Source organism: Bubalus kerabau, chromosome 17, assembly GCF_029407905.1.
Source record: "Bubalus kerabau isolate K-KA32 ecotype Philippines breed swamp buffalo chromosome 17, PCC_UOA_SB_1v2, whole genome shotgun sequence".
Lineage (NCBI taxonomy): Eukaryota > Metazoa > Chordata > Mammalia > Artiodactyla > Bovidae > Bubalus > Bubalus kerabau.
The window spans coordinates 5,463,779-5,480,769 of record NC_073640.1 but is presented as its reverse complement, the minus strand read 5'-3'; the positions used below and the strand labels follow the sequence as shown (position 1 = coordinate 5,480,769).

The 16,991-nt window shown below is 42.8% G+C and overlaps 1 protein-coding gene across 1 annotated transcript in view; it reads left to right on the top strand.

The window, feature by feature from the left end:
• The window catches only part of WDR59 (WD repeat domain 59), an 80,621-nt gene that overhangs the window by 58,673 nt on the left and 4,957 nt on the right, over positions 1-16,991 (top strand). Inside the window, exons 19-25 of the mRNA XM_055554348.1 lie at positions 6,518-6,651; positions 7,897-7,978; positions 11,397-11,509; positions 13,033-13,183; positions 13,279-13,351; positions 14,596-14,722; positions 15,107-15,249. Of these exons, the coding sequence (XP_055410323.1) occupies positions 6,518-6,651; positions 7,897-7,978; positions 11,397-11,509; positions 13,033-13,183; positions 13,279-13,351; positions 14,596-14,722; positions 15,107-15,249 (823 nt within the window). The remainder of the gene's footprint in view (positions 1-6,517; positions 6,652-7,896; positions 7,979-11,396; positions 11,510-13,032; positions 13,184-13,278; positions 13,352-14,595; positions 14,723-15,106; positions 15,250-16,991) is intronic.

Here is a 16,991-nt window from a genome sequence, read left to right as displayed (position 1 = left end):
TTATTTAGATCTCTACACCTGAGAGCTTTAAATGAGTAAGAATAAAGGAAAGGAATATAACTGCATTAAAGTATAGCATTGAAGGAATTATAGAGTATTTTGGAGATTGAAGGAAAAAAAAATCTCTTTAAGCTGTTGGGGACTAGTATTCGTTTCACTTGTTTTTGTGTGTTTTTAACCTTCCCTACTTAGGTCATCTTGTTTTATCACCCAAAGGTTCTCCAGATGGAATTCCAATGTTCACTCTTACAATTTTTTTAAATGTGAGAGAAGTTTAAAAAAAAGGACGCATTAAATTTCATAAGAAGTTAGAAAGCACAGAGAGATACTAACTTTCATTTGGTAACTGGACCATCTATTAATAGCTGATGAATTACTGTTTATTCTTAGAGTAAATCAGAAGGCCCAGAACCTAAGATAAACATTAGGCATTGCCCTGTAAACATTAAAAAAAATTTGCAGCCTCCTACATTTGCTTCAGTTGATGTCACTAAAATAGCTTTAATGTAAACAACTGAGGAGGTCCTGGTTAATAGAATAATTTCTGATTTCCTGAAACAGTGTTGTGTGCTCCCAGTTTCACACTGATGCTTGAGTTGTTAGCAAGAGCCTTCCTTTCCCACAGGCTCTCGCTTCCTCGTGGCACCCCTCTGAGGATGGTCCTGGAGTCCCAAGATTGAAACTCCAGTCTCCCCAGCGGACCCCAGCCACACCAAAAACAGTTCAGTGTTGAGTCTGTTGAGGAACTTCTTCCTGTTTAGGAATGAGAATCTTCTCGCGCATACATGTGCTCTTGAAGGGGAAGCAGAGCTCTCTACCTGTTTCTTACGATCTTAATTCTTATAGGAGAACCACAGGTCTCCATTGTAGTTCCTCTGTCAGAGCTATGTGGACATCAGCCTCCTAATATCTTGAAACATGTTTTGAACTAAAGGACAATGACATTGAAGCTGTGTGTGGAGTGTGATGGGTTGGGGGGTGGTTGAGGGCTTCAAGTACTGCTGTGCTGAGGTTCAGGTTTTTCAGTTGTTCCCAGCTGGAGTTTGCAGTATATTATGGTACCTTTGAATCCATCAAATGTGTGGGAAGCTTTCATTTTATTCTATATTTTTTCCCTTTTAATTTTCTTGGTGTTTTTCTTCCCTCCTCCTGGGTGTAACGTTTTCACGCACAGATGTCTCCTCGCTCTGCCCGGCGACGTTGGTCCATACAAGCAATTAACGACTTCCCGGTACTGTGCGCTGTCAAATGCTCTTCTTAACTAATCTCGTCTCTGCCCAAAGGCCCAAGAATAAAATGCCACCTGCCTGGCTTTGAGGAACCTGAAATGACAGGCTGGCTGGTCTTTAGGACCAGCATAATCAATTTCTCACTCTTAGGAGTCAGGCCCCAGGGACTGCTCCTGGTTCTATCAGTTTCAAAGAGTTGAATACTGATATCACTAAGGATTGTGAATAGACTTCTTTGAAAATGAAGCTAAATGCTAGATTTCTTGGGAAGAACCCTGATGATAAGCCTTTAGTTCACCTGATTTCACTTGGAGTATTTGTATAATTTCATAGAGCTTGCAAAAGCCCACGTTTGGCATGGCGGGGCAGCAGAGGAAGATGTAAGAGGTTTCTGCCATTCTGTCTCTGTTTTTATCGTCTTGCTTATCGAGTTCAAAGAGGGAAGTGCCCACCTGCTTCCTTGGCGTGACACTGAAGTGAGATTTTAATCCTTCGGGAATTTCCTGGAACAAATTTTTTCCCTTGCCATCAATATTTTGCATTGCCAGTAGAACTTCTGCAATGGACATCTTCTTTTCCTTTTCTCTTGCTGACTCTCTCCTCTTCTGTCTTCCTCTCCCACCCGCTTCGTGTTTCAGTCCTGCCATAGTGACCTCAGGCTGTGCAAGGCAGCAGTCTTGAGGCTTTTGTGTAAATTTCTTTATAGGGGGATCGTCCCGTAGCCTTTTCATATAAAAGCCAGTTGAAATCAGGAACCCTGATTAGCAAGTGCCGCTGCTGCCCAATTCCTTGGAGGTGGAGCCGCCTCTCTGGCCACCTTTCCTCAGAGAGCCTGTCCTACCAACCCAACTGCTGTGTTTCCACTGATTTTCCAGGAGTCCCTGCTCCCGCTGCTATTTAAATAGGAACTCATTTTGACTCACTTCCCACTCTGCTGATTATTATGCATTGTTGATGGGGTTGCTGCGAAGCAGTTGGTGGCTTATTCTTGGGCTGTTTTACATTTAACCCATTTATTGGCCTCAATGTTGCCCCCGATCGTAGCGGTAACACCGGTGGTTCAGTCGCAGGCTGGCTACTGGTTGTCGTTCAGTGCTCTCTGCACCAGTGCCTCCCTCCTCGCCCTTCTCTCCCCACCCCAGTCCTCGCTGTCCTCTTTCCTCTAATTCCATGAACACCTTCTTGGTCTGTTCAGAGGAGCATCCCGGTCTCATTGTGTGATAACTTGTCTGTCTTGCTTTGTCTCTCCTCCCTTGATCCCTGCTCATGAAATCTGTGGGGAAGGGGTGTTTTCTATTGATGGGGCATTGAGATGACCTAAGAGAAGTGCAGAGTCCTTTGCCTCCCAGAGGTACCGATTTTACTGCACAGAAAAGTATCCACATTTAAGCCCATCAGAGTGGGACTGGAGCAATGCAGGAGGTTTAGGGGGCTCTGGGGCCCAGTACCCTTATCTCACCTGGAAAGGTCAGCCACACCTCATCCCAGTGTATCATGGTTGTCATCACCGGATAGTGACTCAGACCAGATAGATTATCCTAAAATCACCAGCAAGATACTAGGGCAAAGAAGTCATGGGGAGCTGTGGATAAGATATGAACCATTTTTGTTGCCAAAGCACTGGAGGGAACACCCTGAAACACTGTCCATGCTTGGTAGGGAGCAACAGGGACCTAGGCCCTGACAACTGATTTGAGATCTGCATGTTCCTTTAGGCAGCCTTGTTGGATTTGAATCCCTAGAATAACTGGCCCAAGACAGGATTACTGAGTGGCCTCGTAGCCTTAATGGGAGATAGCTCATATTTAAAAACCATCAACCCCACCTAAAATTAAAACAAAAAAAATTTGTGACACCTCCCCTTTAAAGATTTTTCAATAATGTTTTCTGGTTATTCTTGCTGGATTAAATGAACAAAAAGAGCTGTCCCTTTATTGTCTCTGCAGTTTGATTCTTGGTGGCGACTGTCATTAGGGTGATCTGTGTTAGAGACTCTCCTTCTATTATAGGCTCAAAGGCATCTTATGTAAAGCATTCCCTGTACATTAGTATAGATCAAACAGAGAAGCACCTGGAAGCCTCTCAAGAAATTGATAAGAAAGTCCCAGGAAATACAGACTGTGATTTCTGCAATTCAGTTATGGGTAGTTGCAGAAAGTTGCCCAGACCTCTGTCTTTGCATTTTCATCAAGGACTAATTGATGACTCACATGGACCTGTTTCCCTGTTTTATCCAAGACTGCAAATGGGAGAAGAGCCCTGAAGCATCTCTTTGGACCCTGAGTTTTCTTCTCTCTGTATGTGTCCAATCCTAACAAATCCCAAAAGAAAATTAAACAGTTTGAGGTACAGGCTTGTGAGCCCAGCCTGGAACACAGCAACTTTGTCTGAGCCCGATATGTGAAGCCTGATAGCCTCAGGAGCAGTTTGCCTCTGACCGTCTCCAGCACACTGCTCTGACTCTGCAGAGCTCAACCCAGTGCTTGACAGAGAAGTGTCTTTACACGTGCATAATTAGAAGACGGCGTGTTGAACAGGCCTCACTAGAATCAGTTATTGATCTCCTTATATACAGAAATGGATCTATTTTTGTATGGACCAGAACTGTTTATGTATTAACAGGTAGCTTAGGACTTAATTCCCCCCCTTTTAAAATCATACTTTTAAAAATGGTTAACAAGTATGGGCTTAGCAGCCTGACACCTGTGGTCAAGTCTCAGCTCTAGGAGTACAGCCTTGAGTAAGCTCATGTCCTCACTGGTCAAGTCCGGGACTCTCTTATTTCCCAGGTACCCGGTCCTGTGTGTCCGTTTTAGGGAAGGCTCTGGGAAACAGGACAGTTGTTGTGGTCTTCTTCCACGTCCATCACTCAGGTCCCTCTGCTCAAATATTTTTGACATTCTGAAATTGATTCTTTGCTAAGAAAACATTCTTACATGAACTAGTCTATTTGTAAATGAATCACTCTGGGCACATGGACCTTAATTATTATTATGCTTTCATTAGGTTTGCTTAAAAAGTCAAGAAATTGTGGATGTTTCAGTGTGGTCTGAACGCTGCAGACCCCATCCCTCATGAATCCTCCATTGACTTCCACTGTTCAGTTAAACAGAGCTGGCATGAAATTCTCAGTTGTTGACGGGCTTCTTCTTTGCTCTTTGTAATAAGGAGCCAGAGTCAGTGCCTGGAAAGCAGTGTTAGAAGCCTTTCGACCAACCCAGAAGACTCAATTAGATGGATCCTAATTGGCTCCAAACGGAAACTGTTGAGTGTAAATGTTTTTTGGTTGTTTTTTTCTGCCTTAAAAAAAAAAAATCCAGTACCCTAAATCTCACTGGAGATGACTGATTATGTGGGATCTTGCAGGTGTGTCATTTCTTGAACTCCCAGAAACCTGGATAAAAGTCACAGTGAAGTGAGTTTGTGGCCTTAGGCCCTGCCCGTTCTAGTTAACCGTGTTGTTCTGTCCTGTCACTGCTGGGTTGGACATCGAGTATCCTTCCCGAAAACCAGTCCTAGTGCTCAGGGCACTCGTGACTGCATGGGCTCGTGTCAGTGCATGCTCCCTGGCTCCAGCCCATCCTGACAAGCTCTTTGGTCATTAGCACAATCACCCCTTATTTGCACCCACATCAGGATTCTTTAGAGAACAAGCTGGGCCAACAAAGAATTGAAGGGCTCCCTTCTAATAATAGTTGTAGCTTCTTGTATTGCAGAATAGTGACTTGTGTATGGATACATAGTATTAATAACTGAACTGCTTCTAAAACCAAATGGGTTGAGGTTGATAGCATATATGTTTATAGATGTGTATCCAAACTGATAGCATATATGTTTACAAAGTACTATGAAGAATTCAGATACTTCAGCTAAAGGTCTGCTTTTACCTGTCGTGCACTGACTCTAGGTTTCCTAGATTTAGTAGGTTCCATGCCACTTACTGATCCTATAGAAAATTACATGCATTGGACAACTTTAGGGGTTAGATGGGACATCAGTGGTTAGAAATGCCTGAATATAGACCATGACTGATTTATGGGAGAGTGATTGTATCAGAATCACTGGTGGAAAAGGAATTTATCTGTGAGTCATCTAAGTAATTATCTAACCTACATGCCCGAGAGTTTATGGACATTTAGAAAAATTAGAGATTTTTAAATTGCACCTTTCCAGGTGACACTTTGCACTCTCACCTTTTCATTGTCTGTTGATTAACCTTGTGAGATTGGAACCACAGAGCTTGTCCTGAGGCCAAAGTTACCAAGTGAGCGAAGAGAGAGTGACCAGAGCCTGCATTTACCGCAAAAAAGAAATGTGCTGGGGGTCACACCGAGCCGGGGCATGTGGCAATAAGACCAGTAAACCTTGCCCTGGTAATATAACCAGGCCCTTTCATGAGCTCCTTTTGCCTCCTTCGTTAATAAATATGTCACTTCCCTCCTGAGTTGAATCACTTAGTTGACCTCCTTTCTAACTTCTGGAAATAAAATAAAATAGAATATTGCTCCCTTGGCTGGTCATCATTTTGAAGATACCAGATGGGGCTACACTCTCATAATTCTCATCCTCTAAGACATCTCTCATTTCCCATATACAGACTTCTCTGCAGGCCTTTGGAGGGAAGGCTCTGGGGAAATAGGATAATTGCTCCTGATCTTCCATGTTCATTACCCAGGTCCCTCTGCTCAGGTATTTTTGACATTCTAAATGATCGCTTTTAGAAATAACTCAGATCTGCTAGGAAAAACAGGGCAATTCTCCTTGAACCACTAAGTTTCTGTGTCTACCTCCCATAGACGAAGGTTTGAAGATCCTACACTACTGTGTCTGAATTAAATTTCAACAAGCTTGATTAAAGCTATCTGAAAAGGGAAAAAAAAAAAAAAAACAACTTTGATTAATTTAAAGCAAGAATTTTGAACCTAGGACTGAACCCAACCTTAAAAGTTGCTCTTCTCCCACATTTTTGTGGTCTTATACTAACGTATTTACCTGCTGTTCTTTCTTTCTTTTTCAAATTTTGGCTTCAAGGTATTTATTTTTGAGCACCTGCAGAATGTATATAGCATTGCAGTAGGTGCTTATTTTACTGTTAGGGTTTTGGACCATGAGCTCAATGCCCTTTGTCATCCTTTTTATTTCCTACAGATGCTGATTCATTTAATTGTGGGCATGATGTAATGCAAAGTCTCTGCAAATTACCAATGACCCAACAATGATGTGCTCTGCAAGTGTAGGTTTTCCATTCATTAAAGTCCCCATTAGTTATATCTTGTCATCTCCCCCAGAAATCACGGAGATGGAAAAGTAAGCGTGAAGGATCGGACTCTGGCAATCGACCAATCAAGGCTGCTGGGAAAGTGATCATTCAGGATATAGCTTGCCTTCTTCCAGTTCACAAGTCATTGGGAGAACTATACATGTAAGTTCAGAATTTCAACTATGCAGTGCTTCTCACTTAGACATGAGTATCAGAGTTGTTCATTTTATTTTTTGGCTGCTCTATGGCTTGTAGGATCTCGGTTCTCTGACTGGGGATTGAACCCAGGCCACCGCAGTGAAAGCCCAGAATCCTAACCATTAGGCTGCCAGGGAGCTCCCTATTTATTTTTTGAGGTATTGGAATCTTTTCTTCAAGAGCAGTTTTAGGAGAAGTCCAGTGCATTAGCTTTCTTCTGCTGGATAGTGAAATTACCACAGACCTAGTATTTAAATAACACGCATTTATTATCTCACAGTTCCCCTGGGTCAGGAGTCTGGGCTTGGCTTACCTCGGTCCTTGCTCCGATCTCCCCAGACTAAAGTCATGAAGTTGCTGGGTGGCAGTTTTAGCCAGTGCTCAGGGTCCTCTTCCAAACCCATGGAGGTTGTTAGCAGAATTCAGTTCCTTGCAGCCAAAGAACTCAGGGAATTTCATCTTCTCAGAGACCAGCAAGAGTGTCTCACTGATGCTTCAGCTTCTTTCTAAGGTCTCGTCTGTTTAGGTCAGGCCCATCCAGGAGAATCTCCCTTTTGACAATTATGGGAGTGATATCCCATCAGTATTTTCTGGTCTCACCCCTATTTAAAGAGATGAGAGATCTGCTTTATACAAGCACATACAGCAATCTTGGGTACAGTCTTAGAATTCTGCCTCCTGCTCTCAGTATGTAAAACATTTAATAGCAGAGCCACTTTGGTTGAAGGGAGGTGGGAGGTGAGTGACAGGCACACAGAGGCTGCTGGCCTGTGGTTCCCCTTCTTCCAGAACTTGAATGCATAACGAAAAATATTTCTTTTGTTGTATGTACAGAGCACATTATACCTTGTGTTAGAAACTACTGTTGGTATTACATTTAAATCAAGTTTTATTCAACCCTTAAGCCTAGGGAACTCCCCAGGAAAGCTGGCTGGCAAATTGGTCTTTGAGTCTGGCCTCTTTTCCTGACTTCAAAGAGGTGAGCAATTTCACCTTCCCCGGGCCTGAACTCACAGTGTAACATCAGCTGTGATGTTGGGTAAGGTAAGCTTTTACTGCATATTATGTAGAAAAGGAGCTTAAGGCCAATACAAAGAAAACATTTGAGTGACAACCTAAAGAGACAGTTTTTAGTTTATTTGTTAAGCCGGAAGTAGTTGATTTAGAAGTCAGTTAGAAAGCAGCTTTTGAATTCCTTTTAAATTTCAGACTCAATGTGAATGATATTCAAGAAACGTGTCAGAAGAATGCCGCTTCTGCCTTGCTTGTTGGAAGGAAGGATCTTGTCCAGGTATTTTCCATCCCTTTTGTTGGAATTCTGGATTTTTCTTTTGGAGCAATTTCTATTCACTTTATGGTTGTGGTTTAGTGACATTTTAAGGTGTGCCTCCTATTTTGTAAATTTTTTCCCATTTTCTTTGCCAAACTCTAGGGCTATTGCAACTTCCTAAATTCCTTGGATATTTCTCTTATTAGTGCTTAGTTGAGAAAGTCCTAAAGCATTTACTAAGTATTTTTGTAACAACTCTTTTCTAGTGCATGGTGACGGTTAATAAATTTGGATATCTTAATCTTTGCCATTTGCACCCTCAGTTCTTTTTCGTTTTTACTTTTAAAAGTGCATCATTTCATACAAGGTTTACAAAGGCAGTCCTTAAGATGGAGATATGTTCAGTCCCAAAATATGATGTTATATTACAAAATTTAAATTTCCTTCATTTCTGCAGGAACACATGAGTGCATTAAGCATGTTGCACCTATGTTGGTGGGCTTTTTTGTTGGTGGTGGTTTTCCTTTCTTTTTTTGGCCACATTGTACAACTTGTGATCTTAGTTTCCCGCCAGGGATCGAACCCAGGCCCTCATTACAGAAAGTACAGTGTCCTAACCACTGGACCGTAAGGGAATTCTCAGTGTCATTATTTTTTTTAAATAGTTTTATTGAGATTGTAGTCCAGAGACCATGCAATTCACTCATTTAAGATGTACCATTCCATGGCCTCAGTATATTCACAGCATTTTGCAGTCATTACCATGAGCAATTTTGGAACATTTCCATTACCCTATAAAGGCTCACTCCTCCATCCAGCCTTTTCCAACCACTAGTTTGCGTTCTATTCCACCCTTTATTCTTTAGTGTGCAGATTAGATTGAGCAGTGGAAACTACTAGCCGTTGTCCTGTCTGCTTAGTTTTTTCCTTGTAACCTTCCAAATGACCCAGGACTAAGGCCTTCCCTTGATTTTTTATTTTTAAGTTTGTTTTTTTTTTTCCTTTCAGTATTTTTTCCTTTTTATTTGATGTGGACCATTTTTAAAGTCTTCATTGAATTTGTTACAATATTGTTTCTGTTTTATGTTTTGCTTTTTGGCCCCAAGGCATGTGGGGTCTTAGCTCCACAACCAGGATGGAATCAGCACCCCCTGCATTGAAAGGCAAAGTCTTAACCACCAAACTGCCCTGGAAGACCCTTTCCCTTGATTTTTATCTGATTGAAAAATCTCTAAGATTTCCTTTTGACTCCTACTAAACACTATCAAGTCTCTGCTTCAGACTCTTTTAAATAAAACTTACAGTCATGAATTTAATGTTTTTCTTTAAGAACCGAGCCACCTAAAATTCTGCAAACATTGAGAAGGCAAAACAAAGTACTGGAACTAGTGAGGAATTTCTAACAGGAAGTGTCAGCCCAACTCTGCTCCTCGTGGTGTAACCCTGGGCTAAGTATTTCAGATTCTCTAAGCCACTGTGTGTATTTGTAAAATGAGACCCGCAAGAATAGTTACCTCATAGGGTTGATGAGAAGATTGGTTTACATTCTAGAAAGACATTCTCTGAGGAGAAATTACTTCCTACAGTGTTTTGTTTTTTTCTCTTTTTCTTTTAAATTTTCAGTACTTTTATGGCAGAGTTGATTTGGAAGGTCAGGCTAGTCCAAGTGAAGTGAAGTGGAAAGACCCTTTCCTGGGGCTCAGACACACCTGGATTTACATCTGGGCTCTGTCCCTTTCATGTTGTGTGATCCTAGGCAGCTGCCTAATCATTTTGAACTTCATTTCCTCAACTCTAAAATAGGAACAATACTTCTGCCTCTGAGGTCCTTATGAGAACGCAATAAGGTAATATATGTACAGTTTCCATACCTGTATCTCATAAGTGTAAATATCCAATATGTGGCAAATGATTGCTGCTGTTCTTGCAGTCCCAGTCATCACTGTGGTATGGTCTTGCTTAATGGTCTGGGAACATCAGTGCTAATGCTTGGAGAGTTTTTTCACGTGTTGAAGATGATATGTCACCTGCTTTGCAAGAAAGATTTGCAGAAATAAACCTAAGTATCAACTATTTCCGTTGAAGGCACTTAGGAAACATGTATTATAAATGAGGAAATAATGGGCCCAAGTTGTCAGCCAGAATAGTAAAAGTCCTTTCTTATTCCAGAAACCTCTGAACTTCTTCCAGCAGCCATCCAGCTGGGCCATTGATCATAGAAATGAATGTTTTTCATTTGAACCAATACTCATGGGTGTTATTGGAGCCACACAATTTAGTTGATTATTATTATTTTTTTTTTTTACATATCTGATGTGTTTCTGTTCCTGTTTTTCAGTGTTTTTATTTGCTTATTTTTTTCTTCTGTTTTAAACTCCTGATTGAAAGTCTGTGTCTTTTTCCTTTCGAGTTTCTATCGGAGTCTAATAGTGTTTTCCAGTTAGTGGGCATATAATAGTAAGAAAAATTTTCCGAAAATATATTCCATTTTTATAGGTATGGAGGGGATGGGGGCTCTGTTGATGGTGTGATGTATTTGTATTTTGGGTGTGCTAAATCTTAGATTTAATAGACACCTTATGGATTTTAGTTTCTGCTTGATGAGTCCAAGCCCCATGAGATTTCAAATTTGGAGATATTCCTCACATTTGATGTCAACAAAAAGAAAGCTGGGTCTTGGCCTATTTTTCTGTAGCTTCAGAGAGTATACTGAAATTTTCATAATGAAAAGTTTTTCATTATTTGGAGAAAGGACAGATCTTCAGTGTGATATTGAATGCATTTTTTTTTTCCTGCCAATTCACTAATGAAGCAGCAGAAAAAGACACACGAGTCATTGGTTAAATAGGCAACCGATGGAAGTTACTGTATAGTGTCTTTCTCTGAAGTCTGCTTCATAAAAGTTTTTAAGGCTAGTTTTTTTCAGATGGGGTACAAGTCCCCTGAGAATCTTGCAGAAATGCAAATTCTGATTCAATAAGTCTGGAACATAGCCTCAAACTCTGCATTTCAATAAGCTCCCAGCTTTGGCCGCCCCCAGAGTAGCAAGGCGGAGAAGGCAGTGGCACCCCACTCCAGTACTCCTGCCTGGAAAATCCCATGGATGGAGGACCCTGGTGGGCTGCAGTCCATGGGGTCGCTAAGAGTCGGACACGACTGAGCGACTTCACTTTCATTTTTCACTTTCATGCATTGGAGAAGGAAATGGCAACCCACTCCAGTGTTCTTGCCTGGAGAATCCCAGGGATGGGGGAGCCTGGTGGGCTGCCGTCTATGGGGTCGCACAGAGTCAGACACGACTGAAGCGACTTAGCAGCAGCAGCAGAGTAACAAGGCTTTAGGCTGTGTATGGAGGTGGTGGCGGAGGGGTGGTTCTTTCCTGGTTCCTGGTCCTCTGCTCCCCAGTCTGAGTGTGGCTGTTTCTCTTTGATCTGTCCAGGTTTGGTCGCTGGCCACAGTAGCTACGGATCTTTGCCTTGGTCCGAAGTCTGACCCAGATTTGGAAACACCCTGGGCTCGACATCCATTTGGGCGACAACTGCTGGAGTCCCTGTAGGTTTTGAGAGCTAAAGTGAGGAAAATGAATGGTGTCACTTTTAGGTCTGTAAACGCTTTCAGTGTTATTGTCTAAAGTACAAAGCCTTGAGGCATGAGAAGAGGAAGTGAGACCTTTCCTTTTAAAGTTGCAGTAACTTCTGTGCAGAACTGATTCCTTAGAACAGGAGGAACTATATAATATTTGTCATTTATAATGAGAATTTTAGACTCAGATATCCTTGAGAGAGTTATGCTTTGTCCCAGAAGTCGTATCTGTCTGAACACAGAGCTCCTGAGGTAGAAAGTTTGTTGAGGTGCTGTAGAACCTCGCCCCTGAGAGCAGGTTCGAGAACTGTATGTTGGCTTTGTGTTTTCCAAAGGCCACGATGTGTTCACCCTACTAGACGGTTTATGAAAATACTGAGTTTGATTTATTGCACTAAAGTATGACTAACAGGAAATACAACGTGCAAAATGATTTACAGCCAGGAAAAATCACTGGAGCCTCCACGACAGGGAGGCCCAGGTCCTGAAGAGAGATGGAGAAGCTCTCCTTCCTTCAGGTGGAGGTTCGCTTTACCTACTTGAAGAGAGATCTGGGATGCTTGCTCACTCTTCAAGTGCCTCGTGGTAACACAGGATAATGATGTTTGTTCTACCCACTTCCTAGGAGGCTCATGAGAAAGTGTGCAAACACCTTAAAACTAATAGACTTTGCTTGTTAGGAAAGTATCGATACTATTCCATTGCAAAGGCCAAGTTCCTGGGATCTCTACCTCACTTTCTGGGGCAGTTGTCCTGAAAGGAGCAAAGGGGAAGTGAGGACCTAAGAGGTAATAAAACTGTTCCCTGTTGTTCTTATTTAATAGCTCAGACTCATAATGCCACCTCTGGAGTCTGACCTGCTCCCCATTTCTCTGAGCACTTTCATGTAGCCTTAGGTTATATGAATGGAGGACTAGGAAACCCCCAGAAAGCAGTGTGATGCCTCCCTGGAGTTGGGGAGGCCTCACTCAGATGTGAGTTGAGTCTCCCTAATTCTTGGAGAAACTTCATTCAAGTCTGAGCCCAGGCCTGGATGCCTACCAGGAGCTTTCAGATGGGTTATCTAGGTCATGTGTGATACTCTGATATGTGTTATTCCAAAACAAGTCGATCAAGCTGCTGGGTCTGTAGAAAGCTCTTGTTCCTGATGGGGGCTTTTGAGGCAGAATCAAGAATTCTCTCTTCTTTTATGGTTTATCATGGGATACTGAATATAGTTCACTCTGCTATCCAGTAAGGACCTTGTTGTTTATCCATTCTATATAAACTATAATGGAAATGCATATGAAAAAGAACGTGTATGTATGTATAACTGAAGCCCTTTGCAGTATAGTAGAAATTAACACAATGTTGTAAATCAACTACACTTCAATAAAGTTAGTTTTTAAATCAGCTCTCCCTTCCTTCCCCAATGGGAACAACCTGCCGCAGTCGCGACAGTCATCATTCCCCTGTGCCTTCTCACGACTTCTCTCGTGCCCCTTTCTCTCCAGACTGGCTCATTACTGCCGGCTCCGGGATGTGCAGACGTTGGCCATGCTCTGCAGCGTGTTCGAAGCCCAGTCTCGACCGCAGGGGATACCAAACCCTTTCGGGCCTTTTCCCAGCCGCTCAGCTAACCTTGTGGTGTCCCACAGTCGATATGTAAGCTGGGGGTTTCCTGGTCTGAATCTGGCTTTTTGCAAAGGTCAGCCGTCATGGGAAGCGGCGCTCTCACGCTGCTCCCGCTTTCATTGCAGCCCAGCTTTACATCCTCAGGCTCCTGCTCAAGCTTGTCCGACCCAGGGTTCAACACTGGTGGCTGGAACATAGGTCAGTACGGAACTGCCTTAGCCCATGCTGAGGTTTTATACTTTCAGTGTGGTGTGTGATTTAATATGTGATCTTTAGCTGATGAATATTCTTCATATTTTCCCTTGTTTCTCATTGTCTTGTATGTGTTTATTTACTTTTTAATTTTTGGCTGTACTGTGCACCTTACAGGGTCTCAGTCTCCCAACCAGGGATTGAACCCAGGCCCCAGTAGTGAAAGTGCCAAGTCTAACCCCTGGACTGCCAGGGAAGTCCCCTCATTGACCTTGAAACTGAGTACGGTGGAGATACCAGTCAGCAAGGGCTGAGACATGGGCTTTTGTGTCTGAGCAGGCTGGTTTCTGCAGTCTCTCTGCCTTGCTTGGTTACTTCCCATCCTATGACCTTGAGGAACTGGCAGTGGGCCTTCCCATTGTCCATCGCCAGCCCAGCCCTTATCCTTTGTGCTGCACAAGCCCCTTCCCCATCGCCTGCCACTTCCTGTTACCACCCCCTGCACCCCCCACCACGAACCTCCTTCAGGATAGAGAAATGAAGCTGAGCCCAGTCCCACCTGGCCGTAAAGGTCTATGTAACCAGTAGGTGTATATGTGTTTTCTGGAGTTTTATAATTTCTTTTTAAAAATGATTTTTATTTTGTTGATTACAGAAGTACTATTTGCCCGTTGAAGAAAACAAATGTTGGTGGAGAAAATACTAATGGTTGATTTCCCCACCTAGAAATAAATAAGATCTGTTAACATTCCAGGACATTTCCTTCCAGTCTGTGTGTGTGTGTGTGTGTGTGTGTGTGTGTGTGTTGGGGGCGGAGGAGGGGGGGCAGATCTTTCTATATTTGTGATTTTATGTTCTATTTTTTATTTTATCATGAGCATTTTCTCATGCCATTTAAAGAGTTTTTCTAAAATAATTAATGCCTGCCTAATAATCTATATCACTCTTATAATTTGCTTAATCATTGTGTGTGTACCTAATTATCAAGTTACGTTAATAGTAAATACCTAGACAGAAAGGGTCACACAGAGTCGGACACGACTAAAGTGACTTGGCAGCAGCAGCAGCAGCAGAGAGAAAGGTAAGGATAGGAAAGTGTTCCGTTTCGTTCTAGGACTTCTCAGAATCTTCAGCTTAGCTTATTTTCCTTCCAGGAAGTAAATGGGACACATGTGCATCATGAGAGATTTCAGGTTATTTCCCATGCCTCCTCTGATTTCCATCTTCCCTTCCCATTTGATTTTCTTCAGTGGGAAGAGAAACAGAACACATATCTTCACCCTGGGGAGAGTCCTCACCAGAAGAAATCCGTTTTGGGAGTCTGACCTACAGTGATCCTCGTGAGCGAGAGCGTGATCAGCATGATAAAAATAAAAGGTAATGACCTTCCCAGCCAGGAGCTGTAGTTCTGTGATGCTTAGATTCTTCCCACACTGGGACTCTTGCTTTTAACAAAGGTATATGCTGTGCTTAGTCATTCAGTCGTGTCCGACTCTGTGCAACCCCATGGACTGTAGCCCACCAGACTCCTTTGTCCATGGGGACTTTCCAGGCAGGCAAGAATACTGGAGTGGGTTGCCGTGCCCTTCTCCAGGGAATAATCTCAACCCAGGGATCGAACCCAGGTCTCCCGCACTGCAGGCGGATTCTTCACCATCTGAGCCGCCAGGGAAACCCTAAGAGAGGTATATTAAGTGCCATTTGGCATCAAACTTGTTTCTCTTAAAGGAACTGACCAGATATGTTTTGAATTTGATCCAGGCTTCTGGACCCTGCTAATACCCAGCAATTTGATGACTTTAAGAAATGCTATGGAGAAATCCTCTACCGTTGGGGTCTGAGGGAGAAACGAGCTGAAGTGCTGAAGTTTGTTTCCTGTCCTCCTGATCCTCACAAAGGCATTGGTAAATATGACTTTTTTCTGTTCTCATCACTCTCTGAAAGGTTCTGTCATTTAACGTGTCCATACATAATCCTTGGAAGTTCCAGTGTCTCATTTATAAGTGGAAATTTCTGAAGTACTTTGAGTCTATTTTAAGTTATTGAAAACCCTGGCATTTCATGAGACAATTACATTTTCATTGTTAAGGAAGAAGTTGTCTGTACAATCCTCAGATATTGACTGGCCGCAGGGACATTTATTCAGCTATTCAGCTAACGTTGATGAGACTCCTCTTAGTCGCAGTGCTGGCACACTCCTCCTATGTGGCAGCTCCTAGGCCAGTGGGGGAGAAAAATAGTTACAAGCTGTGATCAGTACTTACGAGCAAGCAAAAAGGATGTTGGGTCAGGGGAGCGGGGAGGGAAACTTTTAGCAGACATTTTGAGCTGCGTTGGGAAGGCTGTCTGGGGCGCTGAGGTCTGCAGGAGCCACCTGTGCAGCAGGACAGTCTCACGAAGGGCATCCCACCCGGGAGCAGCCCCGCAGGGGAAATAGCTGTTATTTAGAACAAGCGAAGGAAGACCAGTGTGCTAGAACACAGTGAGTGAGAAGAGTGCTCTAAAACTAGACCACAGGAGAGTCAGGGACTTGAAAGTCATGGTAAGAACTTGGACTGTATTCTAAGTCCAGTGATGAGTTTCAAAGGACATTAAGGAGTAAGTGATATGACTCTCCTAACAGTCCAGTGGTCAGGACTCTGCTTTCACTGTTGTGGGTCTGGGTTCAATCAGGGAACTAAAATCTTGCAAGCTGTGTGGTGCGGCCGAAAAAAAGGAGAATGAGGCCAAACTGACAGGGAGGGAGCATAGCTCCACCCGGCAGCAGACAGCTGGAAGAAGTGGTATGCTCCGGTTTCCACTGCAAGAGGATTTATTTGGCTATTATAGGAAGAAAGGATTGGAGGAGGACAGAAGTAGAGGCGGACAGGGCATTTGAAGACTGTTAAGGTGGTCAGAGAGAGAAGGACAGCCTGGTCTCAGGTGTTATCAGTGGAGGTGGAAAGAAATGGATGAAGTAAAAATGCATTTCAGGGGTAGACTCAATATCAGTATGTCTTACTAACAAGTTGGATATGGGCTTGAGGAAGAGACAAAGCTTAAATGATCCTAAGTTTCCAGCTTGAACTGGAAATGGCGATGCCATATTCTAAGATTAGAAAAGATTGGAAGAAAATTGAAAACTCAGTTTGGAATAGTAGGAAATGTTGAAGTTCAAACTGGAGAAATCATGTAGACAGTTGGATATGAGTCTGGAACTTAAAGGAGAGTTTAGGGCTAAAACTAGGAATGTGGGAATATTTAGCATGTTGATGGTATTCATGCTGTGAGCATTGAGTGCATTTACCTGGGAACTGTGGGGTGGAATGGGCTCTCAAATAAGAGAGCCCTCTGATTCTGGGCCTTGAGAGAAACCAGTAGTTGGAGCTTGAGTCTTGGAGAAAGAACCAGAAACAGACTTTGAATGAGATACTAGTATGTTTTGAGGAAAAGCAAGACTATGATATAAAAGAAGTTAAGAGATATTTTCTAAAGAATGATACAAAGGAGAGACATCAAGAATAGACTGAACGCATTCTGATTTCCTTTCTCCCCCAGACCCTGCTGAAGTGTCTACATAGAGCTTTTATGAAAAGACACAGCTGTGCAAGGAAAAGTAATATTGGCAATAAAATTTGGGACCTGGGTTACAGATAGTTAGTGGTAG